The sequence below is a fragment of the Topomyia yanbarensis genome, chromosome 2, assembly GCF_030247195.1.
Source record: "Topomyia yanbarensis strain Yona2022 chromosome 2, ASM3024719v1, whole genome shotgun sequence".
Classification (NCBI taxonomy): domain Eukaryota; kingdom Metazoa; phylum Arthropoda; class Insecta; order Diptera; family Culicidae; genus Topomyia; species Topomyia yanbarensis.
In genome coordinates, this window is record NC_080671.1 from 469,575,582 (window position 1) to 469,601,307 (window position 25,726).

Genomic DNA, 25,726 nt, shown 5'->3' on the forward strand with positions numbered 1-25,726 from the left:
CTTGTATTCTGGTAAGACTTTAATTGTTCATCATTACATTTTTGATATGAAAACAGTTTTATATTTCCGCGATATGTTGCATACATGATGTGTGGGTGTTTTTTCATATTTTTTCATTCAAGGACGGGGGATATTAATTTCCGCTTGTTTAAAGTCGCACTCCCGAAGTACAATAAGCTTTGAAAACGGTCTGTTCCCGTTTTGTCATGCTCGATAGAAACAAGGTTTAAAACTGTACACATACATACATATTCATGAGATTTAATTACATTCATAATTATTCAGCTTCAGCAGTGTCCCGCCTCACCCATTCTGCCACCTAGCCAACATTTCGGTACTTCATCGACGGCATCAGAAACCAAAGGCTGGAAATTAATCGTTTTATCAAAATTTATAGAATGGCTGCTCCCTCTGCCGTGAGTTGTCTGCCTGTGTGTGTGTGTGTGGATGTGTGTTGATATGATAATACCTGATTAGAATATTCAGATGAATACCTTGCTCGGGGAGTGGAAAACATGAGGCAGCCTCAGTAACAAATGGGGTGGAAGTGTGTGGCGGTTATTATAGTTGATGGTGGTGTCGGATCCTCGCCGCAGAGCACATGAAAAAAGATTTTTTTGTTGTTTTCATTTGCTGGCTTTGGGAGGATCTGGATTACGCATCACTTTGAAAAGAAGAATCATTTTCCCTGTCCAGGGGGCGGGGGGATTGTGCTGTCGGGTTTTTTTGGGAGGAGAGATATCGTTTGGTCATAATCTATCACATAATTTATGTACAATCGGTTTATCGGCTTTCACCACATGATTTTAATTGAATGACGAATGATATTGATATGATTTCGTGCTTTTGATATGATGAAATATGCGGTGTTGAGTGGGTTTTGTTTCGCTTTTTTTTGCAGGGACTTTGTTGCTATTTTCGTGCGCATCAAGGCTCGTATTTAGGTATAATAGGATAGAAATAGTTTCCACGAATTTAAATGTTGGAGGTTTTTGTGAGCACCCTTCCATTTGGTCGATGCTTGTTTGAAAGTTTAAACCAGAGACTAATGTTGATAGATTTTATTTATTCATGGCAAATTTTATCCAATTAGGGTGGAAATGAACGTTTTTAATCTGTATGAAGTTTCATTGATGTGATCTGACACGTTTTGAAATATATCTGAATAATGGATGAAGTTTTGCCTGCGCAAATTTGTGCGAAACACGTGAAATTTACTTTATTACAAAACCGATTCCAGTACGGTACACTAAAGAGATAAGTCACGAGATTTGTCATATTTGACAGCACGTTAGGTAAACCGTAGTAGCTTGTGGAATTTGTCTATAGATTCGCTAAATGAAATACATCACTGGAACTGAACAAATTAAATATTTAATGGAAACGTATTAAAGAAGGTGCTAAGACGGCAACCCCATGGATTATTATCACACATTGATTTTCTTTCGCTCTTTGTGCTCGAAGGGTACGTCGCCACTGTAAGGCAAGGCTCACTTGGATGCGTGTAGATGCGCGAAGATATAATCATTGTACCTCTCCATACTCCTGCTTATGGCATTTTCGTTTTTGACAGAGCACTACACGACCGTTCTAAGCATAATTGTCCCATGTATATAGGGAATCCCATAGAACATGGAACAATTAAGCTTATAACGGCAGTACACCGCTGTACTCGGTGCTACGCTCATTCAAACATCGTAATATGGGTGCTTTCTCTTTTGCACTACACCAGTTGATCACGATGTAAAAACGAAAAGGCTTTTTTCCCACATATGCACTAATGCGAGAATTTCGCATGTCATTGAGGATCCTAAGGCTTTATTAGAATGTCCCTAGCCAGGAGATCAGGCAGAGTTCCAAGACAATTTGCTTCGTACCACACAAATCTTGAACAAATTGTTCACTAGTGTCGATGTGTCATAAGATCAATGGTTGCATCGTTCGGTCTTCACAAACCCTAGGCAACCTTGATTACCTTTTTTCAGTACAGTTGATCTCTTTTGATTTTTGCCAAAGTCGCGTGTAAGTTGCCTTATCAAGATGGCTTCGTTTCGCTGAATGCATCCATATAATACATTAATGGACAATAACCCACGAAATGCTAGTGCTTCCGAAGAAAACACGGCTGCTCTCGCTGTCGCCGGGCCAATCGGCGTCTCAATATATGAAAAGTGGTTTATCGAGCAGTCCACACCTACAGAGACAGAGTTAGAATCTCTGGTAGCCTTCAAGTCGCACGGCTACTCAACTGGCCAATCGGGTTCTTTAGGAGCCGAGAATCTCTACCCGAAAATAGCCGCACTTTTGGTTATTTTCGGTCGTGCTAAATAGCCCACCGATCAGTCAGCGGTACTTTATTGCAGCTTATTTTTTGCCTGCGGATTTTTTCGTTATTCCTAGCTTTTAGGAATTCAGAATCCATTGACGTTTTGGTTGTATACCCACTTCTAGCCTACAAGTTTTTATACTTAGAAAATGGGCTATGATTCCCTGGGTGGTGAGCCTGATGGGCGCGTACTCTTGCTTGGTCGATAAGAGTCCGATCCGAGCGAGTGCTGGTTCATTGATCTTCGAATCTCGTGACTAATAATCATTCGATCGAGTGTTTTGGCGAACGGCTGATATGGATGTTTCTACTTTCAAATGGGGGAACATACTGGTTCGGTTGTTCGAGGACTCATTTGATCTTGAGCATAGTGATCGAGTCATTCGATTCGGATCAATGGACTGTCATCCATAAGAGATGATCAGACTGAAGGTGTTTTTATCTCTTAAATCGCTCTGTCGCTCGTGAAGATGGCGAGTAACACTCGTCTATAACGAATCGGATTCGCTGTTTTCAGAAACAGAGATGGCAATCTCTGATGGATGGAACCTACTCTTAAACAGTCAGTAGGTAGTGCTCAACTAGATCAACTTAATAAACTGAAACACGTAGTTTTTGAAGAAATCCAATCTACGTGAACCACATCACCAAACACCTAAAAGTTGTTTAGATGCATGTAATATCTATTTCTTTATCGCTCTCGCAGGCTGATGGGATTGACAATATTGTAAACATCATCAAGCCACAATAGATTCAATAGTTATCTAAATATAAGGACCTTCACTCTTTTTAGTTTCTATTTGCACCAAGCACTACTATTACTACAGGTTAATTAGTTCTCATGTTAATAATCCACCAATCATTATGACTCAGGATTTTATTTATATAAGAAATCCGCTTCAAGATGTTGATTACAATACGCCTCGATAGTGGTGTATCGAGGAAGCCGGGAGAGCTGATATGAGCCTTTTTTCTGTTCTATACCTTTCCTCTATTTACCCTCTCATAGCCGACAATCAACCAGTAACAAATAGATAATTGAGAAAGGATGTGCTATGTGTGGTGGTTGGCTATTCAAGTATTGGAAGAGTTTGAAGTAATAATGCATGTCTTTCATGTGATGATCATGAATTCAGCTGTGTCTTGTACCTATCTAATCTATTACGTCTCTCATATGTTGCCCTTTATTTCTTCTTTTCGAGTCCTATACTGCCATTCTACACCCGCCTTCAGCTGGGTCAGCAAAGATGGTGATAGTGAACGTCTTAACACTCACACATTCTCAAACGCGGTCTCAAGCGGGAACCTATAAAAATGCCCTCACGCACGCGATTACGAATTGATCACGTCCGGAAGTCTATTCTTGATCCTAGAAGCCTAGGTCCGTGCCTTCAGCTGGACCATTTAAGAAAATACGCTCACACCTATTAGACAACACGTCTCATGGCGATATGACCGGGAACCCTATCGATATAAGGGATCCCACTCTCTGCCAGAATTTTAACCGCGCACCGAAAGTTTAATATCAGACTCACGGTTCGCGCGACCACTCAAGAACACACGTTATAAAATCACGTTAGCGCACAAACGTTAGAGCCCCTCGCGATTTTCCAAGCAACCTATGCACACGAATTTGCGAACATGATTACACCCCGGTGATATGGTGAAAATCTCAACACTCATAAACCTACAAACTCCCGCGCTCGCGCCATCATGAATCGGGATCGTCCGGAAGTCTCTATCCTCGGTACCAACAATCTAGGCCCTTGTTAATTAATAAAAAAAAAATGAAAAATAACTCCCATATCCACTAGACAAAACGTTCCATGGCGACGTGACCGGAAACTCTAGTGATATGGGGTAACTCTCTCCCTGTCAGAATGTGATCCGTACACCGAAAACTAAAGATCAGAATGACGATCCGCGAATATATGAATGGCCGCAGGGTTTCAAAATCGAATTTATACATGCGAGCACACGCGACAAACACGTCAACATACCAACGCTTAAGCCTTTCGCGATCATCTACGTACACTTATGCCCGCGATCGCGTAAACTTGATAACACCCGGCAATTGTATGAACGTTTTAGTACTTACGAAGTTACAATCGCGGTCTCAAACGCGAACCCGCAAACGCACGCGATCATGAATCGGTCACGTCCGGAAATCTTTAGCCTTCATTCTAGCAATTTAGGTCCATACATTCTGTTAAACCAATCAAAAAAATATCCACTAGACCACGCGTTCTACGGCGACATGATTGGGAACTCTAATGATATGGAAGAACCCACTTTCTTCTGGAATCTAAACCGTACACAAAAAAAATTAAGTATCAGATTCACGGTCCGCGCGCGATCATTCTAGAACACACGCGAATATGCGAAAGGCACACGGTTATGAAATAGAATTTATACATGCGAAGTTACACGTTATCACACGCGACATACAAACGCACACGCGATCGAGCACGTTAACGTACAAATGTTCGAGCCCTTCGCGATGATACACGCGATCGCGAGTCCCTGCGCCCGCACATACCTGAACCGTACAATGAATATCACATTCAGAATCACGGCCCGCTACAATTGGCCTAATGCAGTGTTTTAGTGGGCGACATTGCCTGTCTCGTCTGCAAATTGTAGTATGTGATTCTGACGGGGAGCCCTTCCGAGAACCTAGCTCTATAGCTCCAGTAGGACAACTCTCGAAAAAAAAAGAAAATGGGCTATGATTTCCAATCCTGATTGGGTTATGGAAATAGAGCTCGTCCTCCTTAGCGTTGCGCCATTCAAGCTTCTTTATGACGTTATAATCCGTTATCTATCACATTCCACCGCACTACTTTCAGTTACTCCTTTTTTCTCCTACAGTTACTAAAAGTGCAGATGGAAATCAATCTGGCAGAATTCAAAACCCTTCAAATGCATAATATCAAATATTGTGTGTTCCGGAACTAATGTTTAATGTTGGTTAATACCAAGCTGAGCGATTTGTTTCGCAGAACAATATCCATCACATCACATCACCAAATGCGGCAATGTTAAATAAAGCATTCCCGCACACATCGAAAATGACACTATAGAAGTTTACGTACATGATTTGGCTCAAACGGCAATCGGTTAAACAGTTTTCGAAAATTGTTGATTATCGTTAGGAATGTCATGGTTTGGATCAATATACTGAAATATTCTTTTATTTTTTTTATCGAAAAAAAATTTGATTGTTGCAGGATCTGTTACACATTTTTGCTCTCATTCTCAAACTATTTATTTAGTTATCCCACTTATGAATTTTACAAGATATTTTACTAGCGGCTTGATAAGACTCGCATATACTTCGATTTCAGTCGGAGCCGGTATTTCAGAGTATATGAAAATGATAGGGCTACAAACCCGTAGCGTTCAGTTGGACGAGTTGGCCCCCACAAGGGCAAAATAATAGGGATAAGCAAAAAAAATTTAAAATCCCTGTGCCATTTCCAAGTACATGCTAAATAATTGTTCGAAAGTTGAACTGTAAAGGAGCCAAAGTAAACTATTCTATTCTATTCTAACCCTTACACAGCCAGTATTGAAAAGCATCCTGGAAAACACTGCAGTTATTCTGTAGTGTTTTTCTTGTCAATATTAATATTTGAAGTATATTTTCATATGTCGCAAATATTAAAACGGCCAGGCCTGCTGTGCAGAGTTGGGTTTGAAGATGTTTCAAAAATAGACGGTAATAAAATTATTCATTTAATGAATAATTTAATTAACGAATTGTTTTGAATTTTAAAAGAGGAAGAAACGAGGACAACCGTACCGACCGCTTCAGTTTGAAGGGGATATGTATGATAAATTGTTGGGAGTGACTTTGCTAAGAAGGTTAATGTCACTCCTTTGGTCCTTTGGGATGGGACAGAGGTATTTACACCTTGTCCTGGCTAATAAGCCTAGGTTATAGCGCCTTTATTTGCTCTGAATAGTACTAAAAAACTCCTATACTGCCTATGATCGCAAGCCTGTCCCTCAAAAATAGGAAATCCCATAGAAAAGGGGACAAATATGCGATCATGAGTAGTATACTAATGAAACAAAAGTATATACTGTTGAGGAGAATCCGAAACGCGAAAAACTAGTTTTAATTTTGTTATTTTTCTGCGACACTCCGCCGTACCAAAAAAGCCCGTCATGAAGGAGCAAAACTCCGAAAAATTTTAAAAATGTCTGTGAAAGTGTGATTGAAACAGTCTGATCCAATCGACCCTTCCTTCACCCTAAATCTGATCATAGGAGTCAAATACCTTTCAACATATTTGAAGAACCTTGAGTATTTGGTGAACTATGGTTGTGTGTAGCATTTTTTGTGATCCCAATATTTGAGTCCCAATATTTTTTTCACGAAAAGTCATGTACTACAGAAATAAAATAAATATTGAATTTGAAATTCAGTTTTGCTTGGCTAAATTCAAAATCTCCGTTTACGGTCAAATGCATATCACAGTAACGTGCGAGAATCAAAATCAGGAATCAGAATATATTGGTTCAAATGGAATGTATGTAGTCGGGGATTTGTACCTCGCGGCAACGTGCACTATTGAAATGAATTTTTGCACTTATATTAGTAGTTTCCAGTAATTTCGATGTTTCATAATAAAAATATTTTAAAATTTGTTTACGTAACAATTAAACCATTGAAAATTTGACAATTACGGTGGCGTTATATAGTGTAGAATTTATTAATTTTAGACCCTGAAGAAGAGTACTCAAAAAAAATCTATTGAAAATTCAAACGAAAGACGGTCAAAACTATTGTTTCCAAACTTTGAGAGCTACGTGTTGATTAAAAAGTTAGATATTATAGTGATAGTTTGCTCATCTGTTAACGAAGTTTGATAGTTACAGTAGGATTCCGTTTTTGGCAACAATTTTATTTTTTTCAGTTGCCAAAACCGGAACCGTGCCAAAAATGGAACCTTATTTTTAAAGTTTGGATTTTCAATTTACGACTTCAAAAATGTTTCAAGGATTTTTAATCATATGTGAAATGAAATGAGATGAAAGAAAAAATAAGCAAATTCAATTTTATTCGTGATTTTATCAAATTCAGACGTCGTACAGTGGGGCAAGCTTTCGACGCTCAAAATCTCTACCGCCCCGGGTATATATCCTGGAGGATTAGTGTCTTTAGCAAAGCATCTTAGATGGAAATGATCATTATTTTGACAACTTTGGTTTTGATCTAGATAAGTAGAAACTGATCTAGATCAGTTCTATCTTTGGTAGAGGTGTTCTATCAAAAAACTTTCTTCGGCAAAGTTGTTTGTTTTGATATTTCTAACACATGTACTGAAGACATTTATACTTTATAACCTATGTAGATGGCACTACATGACATTTAAAAAAATACTCGAGAAAATGAATTTTAACATTTGTTTATGAAAAATATATCTAGAAATGAATGTTTTATCCCTAACTCTTCGAAAATTTTCAATAATAAAAATGCTTAAAAGAGTGATAAATGTTATCATGACATTTTAAGGTTGTTTTCATCAAAAATATTAAAAAACATGTTCCACAAAATTTGTAATAACCCACGAAGCGGCAGATGGCGGCAGCTGGAATTTTGTTTGTGACTAGTAAAAACCTTTAACTTTATAATCACGAAGAGAAAAAAGTGGGGCAAGATGGGCCTTTTGCAGACAAATGAAATGAGGAAAAAAATATAATTCAAGTTAAATAGTTCCTACTTCGCTAGAGAATTTTTGAGTAAACTAAAATATATGTAAATATTTTCTTGTTTTCGAATGCAAATATAATATTTCGAACTGAGAATAAATTTATCAAGTAATTTATAAAGTAATCTTATTTAAATTACTGCTGTGTCTAGTCCTTTCTGCAGTTTTCCGAATTGTAGTTCAGTCATATGGCTGTGCTTATTCTTTGCAAGAAACGTTTATCAGTCAGTTGTCAAAATAATGCTTATTTTCATCCAAGATACTTTTCCGAAGACACAAATCCTTCAGGATACATACCCAGGGCGCTAGAGGATTTGAGCGTTGAAAGTAGCATTCTGCCCACTGTGCCGTCCTGTAGAATTCTCACAATCTTCGCGCACTTCTCGAGTGCAATTCCCCTCATTACGAATATGTAAAAAAGCATTTAATTCGAATCGCTTTTCTTCGGCCCACTGAACGTCAAAACTTGAACAATTCAATGAATGGTAGTGTTGACTGTAAAGGAGCCAAAGTAAACACCAAAAAGGCGCAACTCCGCCAAGGGCGACAATAGAACACGCTACGTCCCTGAATGTACTTTCTCGTGTTCTGTTTAGCAGACTGCGCCCGTTAACTGTAACTTACTTTTTTAACATATATTAAATAACTTACTTTTTAGCATATATTAAATTGTTACTGGTTAATTTTGACACGCATTCCCCGTTCGATTTTCGATTTCGAATCATTAAATTTTGTTTTACCCCCTAATTATTATAATTTTTTATCACTATCGGTAAGCACGCTACGAAATATTATCTTTAAAAAAAATATTCATTTTATTATTTTGGAAAAACCTCTATCCTCATTTTTACACATGACATCATTTTTCATTTATCGACCTATTGGAGTTAAGTTCTAGGCAAAAGCTCTAAAAAAATAAAAACCGTAGAATTCGATCCTTACTAGACTTGTTTCAACTTAAATGGAAAATTCAAACGTGCATCGTGCTCCTTTTCATAGCTCGTTGTAGAAAATATCCTCTAAAACTCCATGATATATTTTGTAAGTACAAAATGCAAAAGTCGAAATATCTCGTTAGAGGACGACATGTCAAACTATTGAATGCCCTAGTTACCATCAAGAATCCTGCGCTATTTCAGAATTCAAAATCTGACTTCGTAGTTCGTTGCAGATATGTACGAAACAATACGCGGTGTATTTAGAAATTCAAGATAACTCTTGACGATGCATTTGGGAACAATGCAACAGTGAATGTTGTCTCTTTACGCAAATGAAGAATTTATTTAAGTTCGTCCGTCGCATTTTTATTCAGATTGTTTATTTTAACTGGCACGTTTACGTTAGCTTGACTGTGCCAACAAATTTATTGTTCTACAATTTAATGTTTTTAAAACTAGGACATTACAGCATAATTTTTTTTGAAATTTGATTTTTTTGTATATTAAGACTTAAAATATTAACAGAATTTTATTATGACTAAAGGAGGCAATAAAAAACATTTTTGAAGACTTTGAATACATTTATAACAAGAAAGATTTTTTAATTTAACAATTAAAACTAGGAGAAACACTCTCCGGAATTTTGAAGGCATCCAAAATATTCTTTGGAAAGACAACCACATGAGATATCAATTCTTTGGAAAGACGCTCATAACGGGGTCGTTCACAAGAGCGATATTCAAAAGGAGGATTTAGTAGAAGAAAGTACACGGAAGATCTCGGCTGACTTCCAGGTCGATTAGCATTTGGTTTTCAATTATGCAGCATTAAATTTTCCGACAGTCTCGTAATAGAGATCAGAAAATGATAAAAAAAGGAGAAGAATAATTAAATTTTGAATATTTATCAGCAGCACATCCAGAATCCAAACGAAATCGTTCAGCTATGATCTGGCATCACAATACTCGTCGCATGACCAGACTACATGTAGGATGTCGTGATAATGCTTAACCACAAACTCATAAACCGTTCTCCATAAGTCCAATATGCCGAGAATGCGCATTATTCTTCAATAACTCAAACTCTATTAGTCGTAGCTTTACGTTTTCATCAGCAAAATTACGTCCCTATATTCGGCTCAACTGTTTGAAGTGTTTCTTGTACATTTAAAATTTTGTAGATACCTAGTTATTAAGAAAAACTAATGAAAAATGTCAAAAATTGCATTTTTTACTAAATTTTGATGGCCTTATACTTCAAAAATTGTACAAAATAAGTCACCAAACCAGTTAGATCTCACAAAAAATGCTGAAAAATCTAAGTTCAGAAACACTTCAAAAGGCATGAATTTGAAATTGTATCCAAAATCGGCCCATTTATTTAGACATTTATTCCGGCCAATTGTATGAAGAATTTCGAAAATTTGCTTTTGATCAGGGAGTACGCATCAAAGTCAAAACGCCGGGGTATTGAAAATGAAATATAACGGCAAATATCGGTTAATATAAAGTTTTCTCAAAAAGACATACAGCACGTTCCAAAAGGACCCTTGAAGTAATTGAATCTCCATTTGATTGTTTAGTTTTTGGCGTATCCTCACATACCGCCAACTTACCCCGGGGCCGGGGTAAGTTGGCGGGTTTTTCGCGTCACATATTTTTGTCTCTAAAAGTGGAGACAATTTTGCAAAATCTACCTACATCAAAGTAGTAAAAATTGAAAAATGAAAACACCGCCAACTAGCCCCGGTCTCCCTACTCTTATTTTAGTTGGAGAATCTATTTATAATTAATTCACTTCAAAAGGACCCGTTAAACGCTATGATGGGTCTAATGTTATAATAGGTTATTTGAGAATATGGTACACATTATCGCCATGTTTTTCCGATACATTACCACAATTAAATCAAACTTTTTGCATCCAGCACACAGGAAAGAATCAGCAGTGCGGCCAAACTATAAATATAAACTTGATAATACATTGTAATGCAATTCCAGGTATAACTACTCAAATATTTCAGTTATTCAACTAATTGCTAATTGCAGAGATTGAGTTTTCATTTGGACATAAAATTCGGCTCTGGAAAATGCTATGTTTGATGTGAAGCTAGTCTTTACCAGTTGTTTGCCTTCACATGATTATTTACTGCGAGTGCTAAACTGGGCGCCTTCTTCTTACGACTGATGAGGTTCTTTCATGTGTGTGATGTTTACGATTGTTTTGATGTAGTTTAGTTAGATTTAACGCAAATGGAATATAAGGCATAGCCTTTGAACCAGATGGTTCATCGATGAGGTGAAATTTGGTATACCCAGGAAGCGATAATTTAGCAAATTTAAATAATTCTTGGTTTGGTGATCCGGATCAGCGCGAAACGAACGACAAAAATCTGTTTTAATCCACCTAAAGGTGCAATTGTGCCTTTCTCATTTCTCCAAAGATTTAATAGCTGGTTCGTACAATATAACTTTATGGAAATGTCTTTCATTCTTATTACACTTGGTAAGCATATATAAGAGCACCTTTTTGCATTCATCGCGGTATCGGTTTGAATCGGAGTTTTCTATGTGATCGCACTCCACAACCCGTAACTCCGGAGCCGGATGTCGGATGGAGATGGAATTTAATATCAGTTTCCGGGGACGCATCACCTTTCATTTGAGACTAAGTTGATCAAATCGGTCTTGCCATTTTCGAGAAACCAATATAACCGTTATTCTGAATTTGGATGCTTCCGGATCCGTCGATGGTGCCCAGTGTGGCCAAAGAGACTTTGAATGACTGTTGGGGACCTAGATCTACAAATTCAACAGTTGTGTTTACATTTTGGAAAAAAAATCACCTTTTTACATTCATCGCAGAATTCGTTAGAATCGGGATTTGCTGCGTGATCGTACGTATCACCCTGTAATTCAGGAACCAGAACTCGGATCCACACAAAATTCAACAGCAGCTGATGGACCTTTCATTTAAAATTAAGTTTGTCAAAATCGGTTCAGAAAATTCCGAGAAACTGATTTGGAAAAATCAACAAATTTTGTTTTGTAACCATACTCTTCAACTCGTAATTCGGAACAAGATGTCGGTTGAAAATGAAATTCAATAGCAACCTATGGTAATATTATACCTTTCATTTGAATCTTAGTTTGTAAAAATCGGTTCAGCCATCTCCGAGTAACCGATGTGGACATTTTGTTAACAAATCCGCACATACACACACATACATACACACATACACATACACACATACATACATACACACATACATACACACAGATATTTTGCGATCTCAGCGAACTGAGTCGAATGTTATATGAGACTCGGCCCTCCGGGCCTCGGTTAGAAAGTCGGTTTTTGGAGCAATTGCATAACCTTTCTATATAAGAAAGGCAAAAGAATAATATTTAATTAGCTTAATCAGCATGAGTTCAATGTTATCTTCATGTGATTATAATTTGCAAAGGTTGGTGGAATGCGTTTGAACGTGTAGGGAATGGGGGTTTAGTAGAGTGGGTGTGGAGGATGCGTCAGAAATCCTTCATCTTATTTCGGTATACGGGGTGGATGAAGGAAATCTGGGCGTGAGGGTGATCCAAGAAGAGGGGAGTGATGAAGGAGGGAGGTGTAAGGGCAAGGTGGGGAGGGGGGGGGGTAAGGGGCGGCTACGCAATACTCAACTGCATATTTTGCCTTCCATTTGAGACTTGGTTTGAGAAAATCGGTTCAGTCATCACCGAAGAACCGATGTGACTTTAATTGTGGAATATGCCCGGAATTCCGGACTTCCGGAATCGTCGATAGTGGACAATATATTCAAAGAATGTTTGATTGGCAATCAGTGATCTAGATCTGCGATTAGAAGTAATTTGGTGACCCATTCAATAGTTTTTAGCCTCTGAGGTATTACGATTGTACCGATTTATATGGGAAATTCCAGTGTATCCTTACTAACACCCCTGTAACTCCGGAAGCAAGAGTCAGAACAGAATGAAATTCAGCAGCAGTCAATGGCATTACTGTATCTTTCATTTGAAATTAAGTTCGTAAAAATCGGTAGAGAATTCGTTGTGGAATGGGTGTGATATTAGCTTAGGAACTTGGCGGGTTCCCCGAGGGCGTCATGAACCGTCATAGGTGGCCAATGTGGTCAAAGCTGCTTTGATTGATCATTAGTGATCCAGACCCGCAAACTAGAGTAATGTTACATCAATTTTAATATGTTTTACATCATTTGAACATTATGGTGGTACCAGTTTATATGGGAATTTGCTGTGTGACCGCACTCTTCAACCCGTAACTCCGGAACCGGAAGTCGGATCAACTAAAAATTCAATAGCAGCTTATGGGAGCGTTATACCTTTCAGATGAAACTAAATTTGCGAAAATCGGTTCAGCCATCTCTGAGAAAATTGTGTGAGTTTAAATGACACACACACACACATACACACACACATACACACACATACACACACACACAGACATTTGCCGATCTCGACGAACTGAATCGAATGGTGTATGATACTCGGCCCTCCGGGCCTCGGTTAAAAAGTCGATTTTTACAGTGATTGCATAGCCTTTCTTTATATGAGAAAGGCAAAAACTGCCCTTAATTTAGCATGTCTGAAGAACATAGGAAACTGTTTGCCGGGGTGATCAGTTTTGGCGAGGCATGTGAATCTCGAAAAGTTCAAATTGGAACTCCGATCAAATAACGTGACCAATGACATTAAGGTTTTTCGTATTTCACCGAGTATTCACTAGATGGAACATCTGCTGCATTTAAGAACGGAGCTCAGGCTCACGGAACGGAAATCACCTTTATACAGTTCCGCCATATCAGGCACTCCGCGCTGATAATGTTTAGCAGATCAACTCAGGCAAAATAAACCGTTTTGCATAACAACCTACCATTGAGATTGCTATGACTGTATATGTACAATGAAGTACGATTGTACAGCTAGCATCGAAGCACGAAGCAAAGACGAAGATACCTATTTAAGCGAAATCCTGTCACTCTAAGTCGAGCTATCAACGAAATAGTGTGACATCCTGACTAATGAGATGAATAAGGGCTAGTCTACCCTTTTCTAGAACCTTTGGTTTGGATTTAGATATTATCATAGGCGGTTTCAGCCTGCTGGTAAAAGGCAGACGCTTTAGAAAATAAGCAATTTTAAAAGCGTCGAATTTTGGAAACTTATTTCTTAACACGGTTTATATTTAGAGAGTGGCGAATAGCGAAGCAAATGATGCAGTCCTTGAATGAAATTGCTATATTGTTTATAATTCGTTCATTCGGCACGGTTCATAGCGATGACTTAACGTAGTTAGTGGGTCTTTCATATATTTTCAAAATATAATTAAAAATAAAACCAAATGTTATTGAGTGTCTGTCGGATTTCGTACAGGAAACTTTCTATAGCGCTTTTTTCGCGACGAGGTAACACTTCTCTGGCACCTTTTGCATTTTTGGGTTAATTATTTTTCTGTTATTATTCATGTCGTTAATAGAGATGTACAATCCATTCGCGAACGGTTCAGACGAACTGGATCTTAAAAGAGGATGAGTGAACGGGAGAAGGGGCGGCCACAGTGCAGTTGATAAATCGATTGTCTTGTACGCAGCTCACCTGCGTTCGATTCCAAACTCCGCATATAGGGTCAGAGATTTTGCTAGATCTTTTTTATCCCAAAGGTTAAAACCTCTATAATCAATACGAAAAAGTAAGCGAGAGTTTCTTTTCAAACCACAGTAGTTCTCAATTCTCAATCATCTTTACCGTTTGGCATATCCGAGAAAAGTTTCTCCGAATATCAGGTGTGTCGGATTTTATTTCTCCGAATTGCGACGTGTATTTTGCTGTTGGGTCACGGGGTACATGTTGGTAGCTCATGCAGTCTTACCTCTATATTGTCATTTTCCATATACACAGGGGAGTCTTAAGTCCTGTAAAAGTAATTGTTCGGCTTGGTCTAACATATTGAATGGTACCAGTACTGCATTGCATAAGTGCTTATACTGAAAACAGGTGACTTTCGTAAGCCTAAGCTCCATTTTCACCTCTAGATAATATTCTACCTAACGATCGCATAGAAACAGATTTGAAGTCAACAACCGTAAGTCGGAGCAGCGCAACTCACGTTTTCACTCATAATGACTATAATAAATTCAACGTTTCCTTTGTTCTTGGGACAATGCACACTACATCGAGACGCTACTTGTTATCGTTCACTTTGCTCGTTTGTAGCTTTGACTCGAGCAGTAGTAGAAATAAACAATCATCAAATTGTTACATCTCTGATAATTTTTGGGAAGTCAGTAGATTTTTCGTTAAGATTTTTTGATGTTCTACTAGGTCATGACTATTATTGAATTGGTAGCATTTGCATTTCACTGATATATTTGTAAAAGATTTCGCTCGCTTTCAGTCGATTCACTTCACAGTTTAAGACTAACGTGGTTCATAGATATTCCTAATCCAGGAAAACGTAAAAAAAATTGATCAGTTGCTCAAAAATCCTTCAGCTCGACGTGATAACTACAAAGACGCTGGATTATTCGGAAGTTACTGTGGTTCGAGTGATTAAAAAGTACAAGAAAACTCTCACAACTGCCTATTCAGAAAATCAAGCCTGAGCTTTGGATTATGATTTAGCGAAAAAATGTATACCTTGAGGTACTAACTCGATGGATGTCTCACTAACGATGAATTTATGTGAATTGGCCAAATTTAGCCATAACAAACATTGACAAACAACAAAAACATTGAGATAGACCGTGACTAAAAGAAGGTGTGCTCCGGCTGCTGGCATCAATTGAAAAGTTTGATCATTTTTTAGAAATAACGATAAATGAAGTAAAAATAGCAAGTGGGGTTTTCCTTGAAAAGTGAAAAACAAAATATGTTAGTTGGATAAAACGGGTAAGATTGTCGTGACATCAAGTCAACTCCTATTCCCATTTAAAAAAGCTACGTAGCATGACATGACTCCCTACCCTCTGTCGTCACACATCATCACAAAATACAAAACTCCCCCGTCCTCCATATATTGATACGTCATTTATGGATGGACCCATATAACAGAAGTTGATTCATTGAACTTTGATAGGACAAAGGTAATTCGTGAACAAGACCAGTAAAAGCATTATCACTATGCAGCTTGCTATTTCTTCGTTTATAGATAAGCCGTTGAGAAGTTTTGCTGACTTTACAAAGCAGTTTCAGTTAAAAAACCATTGAGAAATACTCCTCTTCCAGATCCTCAGACATATTATTTCGTCACACAAAAGGAACAGCGCGAGGCATAGAGGGCGAATCAATCCGCGGAGGAAACATTGAGCCGAATTACTACATTAGTCGGAGAAGTTGTAACCAATTTTCGTTCAATTTCAAAGTATGTATGACATTTCTCAAGAAAATTTGGAAACTAATTCTTACTTAGTAAGCAGTATACTGAAGAGAAAACTTTTAGAAGCTGTGACCTGGTTAGTGAATTGTTGATTAAGGTGCATATCTTTAGAAGTGAACTACAAGTCAAAATTCCGTCACGACTTTTATTTTGCACAAGTGATGCACCGCACCTGTGCAGGTTTTTACGCATTTTTACCATTTGCTATCGGTAGAGTTACAAATATTCAAATTCATTGAATGAAAATTGATCATATTTGGCTGCATTTATTTTCAATATTCAGTGACGCAGCTGAAAACGTTAAACGAACAAATCGTCCATTCATCCATGCAGCTTTTCATTCGTCTCCGATTATTACACGAAGCGAACGTGCAGCAACGAATCAAACGCATCAAAGTAGGCCCTGGCACAAAGTAAGCGATGATAATTGATATTTTACATGCTTTATCGGCATTTTGAAACATTTGCCTAGGTAATCAGCGAAATGAATATTATTGTACGATATTCAACTGAATGAATAACATGGATTTGTCAATGAATATTGTTTCTATTCACCATGAGTCCACCACCATGAGCGTCGATTATTTTTAACTCTGGCCATCGGTAGTATCTAGCCATACATCGGAAAAAGATGGATGACCACATTTTTGCTTTACTATTGCATGAATCGTCTTTCAATTTCTTATATCTTTCGTAATTTTTGTCCTCTTTTCGCACTTCCTTTGCGTCGTGCTCAAAGCCAATGCATAAATGAACTCTCTTGAAAAAGGTGCAGCTGACGCACAAATGGATGTCGAACAAGGTCCGTCATCGTCGACTTCCTGTTGAAAATCATACACATTGCGCTCAGCATTGTGATATCCTTTTCTAAATGAGCAAATGACCGGCGACAAGTATTTGTCAAACAACGGTCGTGTCTGCATGTCCGCCTGCAAAGTTGAGATCGACGGCGTAGTCCGCGATTCGAGTTTTTTTTTGCCGTAGATCTACTGAACCACGATGTTGCCTGTTTCAAGGACCTTTGCTCCTATGAGCGAATATTTTCAGTGGCAAAGGCCCGATGTGGCAAGTACACAGAGAATCTTAAGAAAGACTGCTGAAAAGCGGCGCGTTCGTCCGTCATTCTGACCTGACGCTCTAAGCTCTTTTTTACAACAAGAAACTGCAAAGAGCTACACCATTCATCTCGATAAAATATTATCCTTTCTTAGGTCAGGAAGAGTGCGACTATGGCATCCCCTTGTGAGAATATCTGTTTCTACACTAATAAACCACAGGCGGATGAGGTTCCTTGAAAATGTTAAATATTTTCAATTGAAATATATTATATTCAAATACAACTCGAGGAAGTGCTGCTATAGAAATTCGAAATCTAAAGGGCAGTTTCCAGTGCTTGATGGAACACCACAAATCGCAAGTGGCTCAACATTTCAATCAGAGATTCTGGTTAGTGCAGGTTTGGGTGGGATTAGGTTGGGTTTTGTTTTATTGCAGAGATCTACACGTTGAATTCAAATTTTCCACTTTTCAAATTCGCACATCACGTCGAAACTTTTGAAACAGCAGTTAAGTAATCAAGAGAGAGTGCAGAATAAATATAGCTTTATATTTTTAGACACTCCATGTAGGCGATAGCGGACACTTACATAGAACAAGGATCAAAGGACTCTCGGTCATTTATTTGATAGAGGACAGCATTCGATTTTGATCTAAGCTTTTCCAACAATAAGAGCAAATTGCTAGAAAAGCAATTGCAAAACATTTTCATGTGTTGAATATTTGACCAAATGCAAAATAGAAAGCTTGTGGGCTGATTAAATTTTTCCTAAACGCAATGACGATGACGATACATTTATAATTTATTTAAATTATCGCTGTACAATTTTCGAGCTCGCTACTTTTCCATCAAGTATCATCAACATTCCTATTGCGTTTGACAAACTTTATTTACAATTTAATGAAAGTGAAAATTGTATTTTTAGTTTTGAACATTCTTTTGTGACATTTCTCTTTTAAAGCACACACTAAGTTTTTACTTGAGTATTTTTACTGTTCCGTAGTAGAGTGCTATGATTATTGAAATGCTGTTCAAAAATAATTTTAGTTTCAATTTAGATTTGACTGCAACTTTAATGTAAGTCCTTCATATTCGAAACATCAAATATCGATTCTCTGCTGCAGTACGCTACACATGTTCCAACCCGACGCTTCAATCATTGCCACATATCTTATTTCCGCGGTAGGCATTTGCTACTCCTTCAAGGACGACTAGATTATCCTATTGCTCTACCAGAAAACCAGCTGCTTTATTTTTGACCCACCTCATCGGAGAAAGTGTGAATGACTGAAGCGACAGCCGCAGTGCTGTTTCCAACGGAAACCGAGCTCGGTTCGGGGCCTGACAACCATCTTCCACGAATCGATGATCCATATTTAAACAGTCAGATCAGTGTACGGAACCAATCTAGTTACCTGGTATTGGCGTGGCAGACGTTGCCTCTGTTTACCGAGAAACGTACGCTCAGACGAACCGAAATAAGGAAGACCGAACCGTGTCGAATAAATAACGTCATCATTTGTTTCGATAACGAAGGCTTTGCTATGGGAGCCAGGAGCCAAACCTACTTGGATGGCCCACGCTTGTTGAGTGGATGGTGCGATATTTTCGGTTCACGTGCCGTTGATGATATGCGGAAAAACAAATTGACGCGTTTTTGTGCGCTTGTTTTTCACTTCCATAACTGACTGCTGATGCTGATTGCTGTTTTTGATTGGTAGCAAAAATGTTACTGATCGTGACGCTGATACTGCTGAGTCCCGGTAGGGTGGTTTATTTAACATTCGTCCCGCGACGAACCCATTCGTTTCGATCGACCTTCTCGAAAAGCTACACGGAAATAAATGGTTTTATAGATACAATCTCCCCTATCATCATCGATTGACAGTCCCCTGTTTCGGCCTTTGTCAGATCGTTAAACCTCAAACCTCAAACGAGTCTTGCACGTTTTGTTGTGTGATTATTAGTGGTTAGCTTCGCGTTGGGATGGGTTCAGCCATTAGCAACCATTTTCAATATTTCACCGGTAAACACCATCGACAGTACGATGTCGAATTTAATTTTCAGTTTTCCACCCTGACTACCGGTTCCGCGCGTATGATTTTTTTTCTCGCGTGAGTGCTACCCCGCCCCATATCGGGGAGGGTAGCTTGTGTTTACCTGGAATTACGGTGAGTGTGCGTTCTAAAACGAGAAGGTTGCAGCCGTGGTGAACCAGCAGTTTTGACATTTCGATTCGGGCCGGGAGCTCCGTTAAGAACGAAGTGGTGTTTCGTGGGGAGGGGAACGGAGCAAATCTATTTCCTGATTTCGTGCACGTTTGCTGTATTTTCCCCGGGGGAGGTGTTTGAAATGGAAACCGTCTCGAGCAGCCCATTTCGAACGGTGGAACGATGAATCACTAAGTATAGGAAGCAAATCGGGTTTTATTTACAGACTTTGTTTCAAATGATAATACTATTTGACTAAATCAAACGAAAGCGTACTGTCAGTTGAGTATCGAAACCGGAACGGAATGAAGATATTTACCTCAATGAAATCGTTAGTTTCCAGCCCTTCGCCTGTTGCTCATAGACTCACGAATTTGAACGCCTTTCGCTGATTTCTATGAAATAAATTGAATGCTTTTCACACTGCCGTTATAAATAAGTGATACTCTAACATTATCTGCGTTTCTGTCACAACTACTGTTTCCATTCTCTCACATTCATCGATTCTACATTTATTTGATTCTGAATTATTTAAATTTCTTATAACTTATTTATCTAAAACAACAGGATTCTCTCACATCGTACTCATTCAACAATTTTCGCTTCACTTACAGGTCGATGAACACGACTAGCTCGCCTCACATTTGCCCTTTGAATAGCATATTTCGATAAAGTTAAAATTTTGGTTTTGTTCTCCGTATCCCAATCGATGTGTAAAATAACCTACGGAAAGCCTACGGCTTCTAGTTACCTCAGGGCGAACTGACTGCTGAACCGACGTAGATTTGTGCTGCTTCCGCTGGACGTGAATGATGCCAGCCGGATGATTAGAAGCCCAAGTATAGTCGCAAGCAGTGTGCTTCTACTGCTGTTTACGCTGGGCGCACTGCTGTTGGCTGTGAAAAAAAAACAGAAAATTTTTATAAGCTTGATACTAGTCGGTCGGAACACATTTCGTTCGGGCACGGTTGGAAAAGAAAAATCGATGAAAATACACTCGAACGGTTGACCGTTGACCTATACGCTGAAGACACGAACTTAATGATACTTGATAGTACGACAGTTGTTTTTATAAGCTTTCTTTTTGGTGCCATTCTCTTTTAGCTTGGAAAAATCGAATATACCTCACACTATTTTCTACTGTATTTTTTACTGTCTTATTTTTGCCTTGTTCATAGTTTTCCTGGGTTTGTACCCTGCTGTTTATAGGAAGTAGCAATGCATTTATCGAAGGAGAAATGATCTGTTTAGTCCCCATAGCCTCATAGTCATGAATTTAGCCTAACAAATTAAATAAATAGCATTTTAAGGCGGTTACTTGATTATAAATATAAATTCAAGTTATTTCAATTTCGTGTCTCGCAACATATCCCCAACATCCTTCTATAACTTTTGAATCCAGAAACCTTTGATATGCATGTCACACCCTACATCACCACCAACTAAATACATATTCCCTATTTCTCGCTAATGTCGAAAAAACGGAAAGAGATGGACCGCATGGATCCATCGGAATGACCGGAAGGACATGTCTATGGTATAGCCACTAGCTTCGAAAAAACCATTGATCACAGTTTATCGGGCGTTGGCTGTTAGCTGTGTTGGAGAGCAATGCTCTTTCGGCCTATCCTCCACAGCGAGAGTCGCTGGTACTTTTGTATTCTTTGCGATTAGCCAGGGAAGTGAAATTCTATGCCAAACTAAACCTACAAAACCTTTACAATTGTTAAAAATTTACAGCGTAATGTGAACGGCTCTGAATCGCGGTGCGCATTATACTTTACAAGTGTGAGTATGTTTATCAGTCCCCGATTTTTTTTTTGTTGGAGACGAACCACTGCGACCAGTATTTAGATCTATGTATTGTGGTATGTCCCTTCATTAATCTAAGTGTACTATCTACTATGACAAATCACTATTGATGAGTGATTGTCGTTATTGAGATACAAACTCTACCCAGTAAGACACTCCACTTCGTTTGAAGTTTATTACCTGCTTGGGATTTGCAGTCCAAATATCAAAAGGCTCCAATGTTCGTTTACCGAGGACTCCTAGTCTGCGTTGTATCAATGCACTGCATTCGCAGAGCAGATGCTCTGATGTTTCGCTTTCAGATCCGCAGACGCGGCATGTATCGTTTGTAAGCTTACCATTTTTTTAAAGACAATATTTGCTCGGACCGTGTCCGGTAAGTAGTCCTGTCATGATGCGTCTTTTTTGTTTAGTCTAAGCAACTCCAGGCTTTTTTTTCTCGTTGGGTGAGATAAATTTCTTTGATTGTCGTGGTCCAGGTGTGGTACTCCAATTGTTCTTTATAGCTGTGATTTCCCACTTTTTCAATTCCATTTTGAGGGCACTCGATGAGACTTCACAGAATAGCTCTGGGCCGATAAAATTAGTGGAAGACCCTCTTCTTGCTAGCTCATCGGCTTTTTCATTCCTTGCAACTCCACAATGTCCTGGAACCCAGTATAAATTAAAATGATTTTTGTCTGCCAATTGTCGGCGTGCAAGAATACACTCCCATACTAGTTTCGAGCGACATATAGGAGCCCCTAATGCGTTAAGCGCAGCCTGAGTATATGGGAAAATGCAGATATTTGCATACCGGTATTTTCTCTTCAGACATACGTAAGTGCATTCTAGCATGGCATATATTTCTGCTTGAAACACTGTCAGCCAGTATCCCATGGAGATACTAGCGTTTATTCCTGGTCCTGTAATACCAGATCCTGTCAAATGGTTCATTTTGGACTCATCTGTGAAGAAAAATACTGAGCCTGGGTGGAGACTAGGGCCACTTTGTTCCCAGGTTGACCGTTCAGTCTCCATAATTTTGTAAGTAGTTTCAAAGTTCGGCATCGCATACAACCAGTCTTCATTTGTAATGACGAGGTTATTTATAGGAAAATCTTTCAGAACCGCAAGATGTCCTGTTAAATTTCCAGATAATAATTGTTTACGTCGACTTATTTTCAATGCGCTTTTTTCCGCCTCAACTTGTAGCATCTGATGTAGCGGAAGGAGATGCAACTTTGCATCTAATGCTTTTGATGGAGTACTTCGTATGGCACCGGTCATCGCTTCACAAACAAGCCTTTGTAGTTTACCTAGCTTTTTTGAGTTGATGTCTCTTTTGGTTTAGGCCACCAAACTAGCGAGGCATGTGTTATTCTTGGTTTGACTATTGTAAAGTATAACCAGTGAACCATAATTGATCTGAGACTTCATTTTTTATCAATTGTTCTACTGCACACCCAAAGAGCACTAGTTGCCTTGCCTATAACCTGCTCAATGTGCGCATTCCAGTTTAGTTTTTTATCGAGTATCAATCCCAGATACTTTACCTCAGAGGACATTTCAATTACTGTTCCGTTGAGGAAAGGAACAGTTTTCTAGTAAACGGGAATATGATTGTTTTGGAAGGATTTATGCTCAGGCCCTCCTTTTTACACCACTTCGAAGTGAAGTTCACTGTGTAGATTGCATTATATTTGAGATAACATAATCACATTTTCCCCTCACGAGGATTACAACATCATCTGCAAATCCAATCACTTCGTATCCCATTTCAGCTAATGATTTCAATAGCTCATCTACAGCTAATGACCACAATGAGGGTGATAGAATTCCGCTTTGAGGACATTCCTTATTTGTTTTCATAGTCAGTGACGTGTTTCCAAGCGTGTTAGTTATTTCACAGTTTGCTAGCATTGAGTTGATCCAATTTATTGTGTAAATATCAAACTCATGTTTTCTCATAGCATTCCGCATTGAACTATGAGATGCATTGTCAAAAGCTCCTTCTATGTCTAAAAAGGCCGCAAGTGAGTTTTCTTTTTTTTCAATAGAATTCTCTAGTTTTCCAACCAACATGTGTAAGGCATCTATTGTTGATTTGTTGCTTCGATATGCGAATTGAAATTCGCTCAGTGGAGAGTCTTTCAATTACTCTGCTTTAATGTGTAAGCCAATCATTTTCTCCATTATTTTCAGAAATATGGAGGTTAGGCTGATTGGTCTAAAAGATTTTCCCAGATTTTGGTATAAATATTACCCTTGTTTGTCTCCAACTTGTAGATATATAGTTTAGTATTAAACTAGCCCTAAACATTTTCGTCAGGCATGGAATGATTTTCTGCTTGCTTTTTTGTAGCATTATTGGTAGTATTCCGTCCATCCCCGGCGATTTGAATGGTTCAAAGGAGTCGATCGGCCATTCCACCTTTGCGTCTGTAAATATAGCACTGACTATTTCGTGAGCTTCGGTACTACCTTCATACGAGCCAGGCTCTGCTTCAATTTGATTCTGCGTTTGTATACTATTAAAGGGAAACGAACCAGGAAAATGTTTCTCCATCATGATACTAAGTGTTTCTTGGGAATCAATGGTGAAAGTTCCATCGTTCTTCTTCACACTACCTAACCCGTTTGTATGATCGTTTGTGAGAGTTTTTTATCGTCTTGCAACGACGGGGGTTTGCTCAACCCGTTCGCACACCAGCCTCCAACTCTTTCCTCTCGTTGTTGGTATATTTAACCGTATTGCCACTATGCCCCTTTTTATAAATTCGGTTATTGGTGTAAAGTTAACATTTGCACTTACCAGAATAGCCGCACGTGGTATATTCACAGAGTTGTCAAATATTATCTTACCCGTTTGTGTAGATATTCTTAGAAGTCCCCGATTTTGTATACCCCCGATTTTGTCAGCCTCATATGAAAATTGATAGTTGATAGTTTAATGGGCTCTAACAGACAAACCAAGTTGAATTCGAGTAAATCCTTTCTTGAGGATATTTTTCTTATCTTAGAGATCCGAAATATGCAAACATAAATTTAATTTTTTATTAAATTTTGCACTGTCAAACTCCCCTAAGTGAAATTTTAACTAAGTAATCAGAAAGGATTATGAGGCTATATATAGGGACTAACGAAGAATATTTTAAAAGCCTCGATTTATTGAAAAGAACGAAAAATATATGTCCCGATTTCATAAATGACCCCGTTTTATCAACCTAAAATTCACCAAGGGGCTGAAAAAAGGGTCTTTGCTGTATTCCAATCAACCAGCTCTGAATTGATACCCAGACGAGTTTCAGAAGAAATGAAGGCATATTTATCACTTTTAACTCATAGCGTAATAAAAAGCAATAAATGTCGAGCAATCACTTTGATTCACATTTCTGTTTGATTCCAGTGAATACTCATATGTTCCTTGAAGTCTATCTCTATCTGGGAACATCTTTCAAATCTCAAATGAAATTGACCCCACCTGTCTTCCCGGGTATCACCGTTTGTAGACTAGCTATTTCTGCAACATACTTCGTTAAAAATGAAGCGTACATCAACCATTTTTCAACTGATTTACCAAGCAAACACAGGAATCACCAAAGGTTTATGGTTGTGCAACAAATCGCGGCCATTACATGTTGCAAGTGTTGCTTGTGTTAATTACGACACCTTGTACACATTGTTTCTTGATCGTCACGAACAGAGATTCCTCTTCAAGGAATAATGTATGACCTGGACACCGTTGGCATGGACCTAGAAGTAATTCTTAATGAACTCAAAGAACAAAGAGTTATCGAAGTGAGAAGAATCATGAAAAAGATAAACGACAAACCAACAAACACTTCGCTCCTACTGACTTTCTCCGGATCGTACTTACCGGATGAAATATATCTAGGTATGATTCGTGTTGAGGTAAGAAGGTAGGGAGAGAGGGTAACAATGAAACACATTTTTTCTACAATTTAATTTTGATGATAATACTTGTTATTTGTGTAACCAAAAGTGATACATAGTGCCACTCTGTTGTTAACTAATACATATATTTTTCCAGCTGGTAATATTCACGGGAAATAACATTTTTTGGATAATAAACAGTCGGTGGTAAAATGTATCAGTGTGCCCCATGGGTAGGAACTATGAAACACGATGTCGTCTATAGTGAAATATTCTACTTATAAATTTTATTCTTTTGTTTTGACGAAAAATAATCCTAACGCTTTGAATTAAAGTTATATTGAGGCGAAAATCGTTTGTTTACGAAAGAATCCACT

General features: G+C 38.4%; 1 protein-coding gene across 3 annotated transcripts in view; it reads right to left on the reverse strand.

The window, feature by feature from the left end:
• Positions 1–637: 637 nt before the first annotated feature.
• LOC131686185 (uncharacterized) overlaps positions 638–25,726 on the reverse strand; it is an 81,189-nt gene continuing 56,100 nt past the window's right edge. For all 3 annotated transcript variants that reach the window (XM_058970410.1, XM_058970411.1, XM_058970412.1), the window contains exon 6: positions 638–20,557. In XM_058970410.1, coding sequence (XP_058826393.1) covers positions 20,409–20,557 — 149 coding nt within the window. In that variant the 3' untranslated portion in view covers positions 638–20,408. The remainder of the gene's footprint in view (positions 20,558–25,726) is intronic.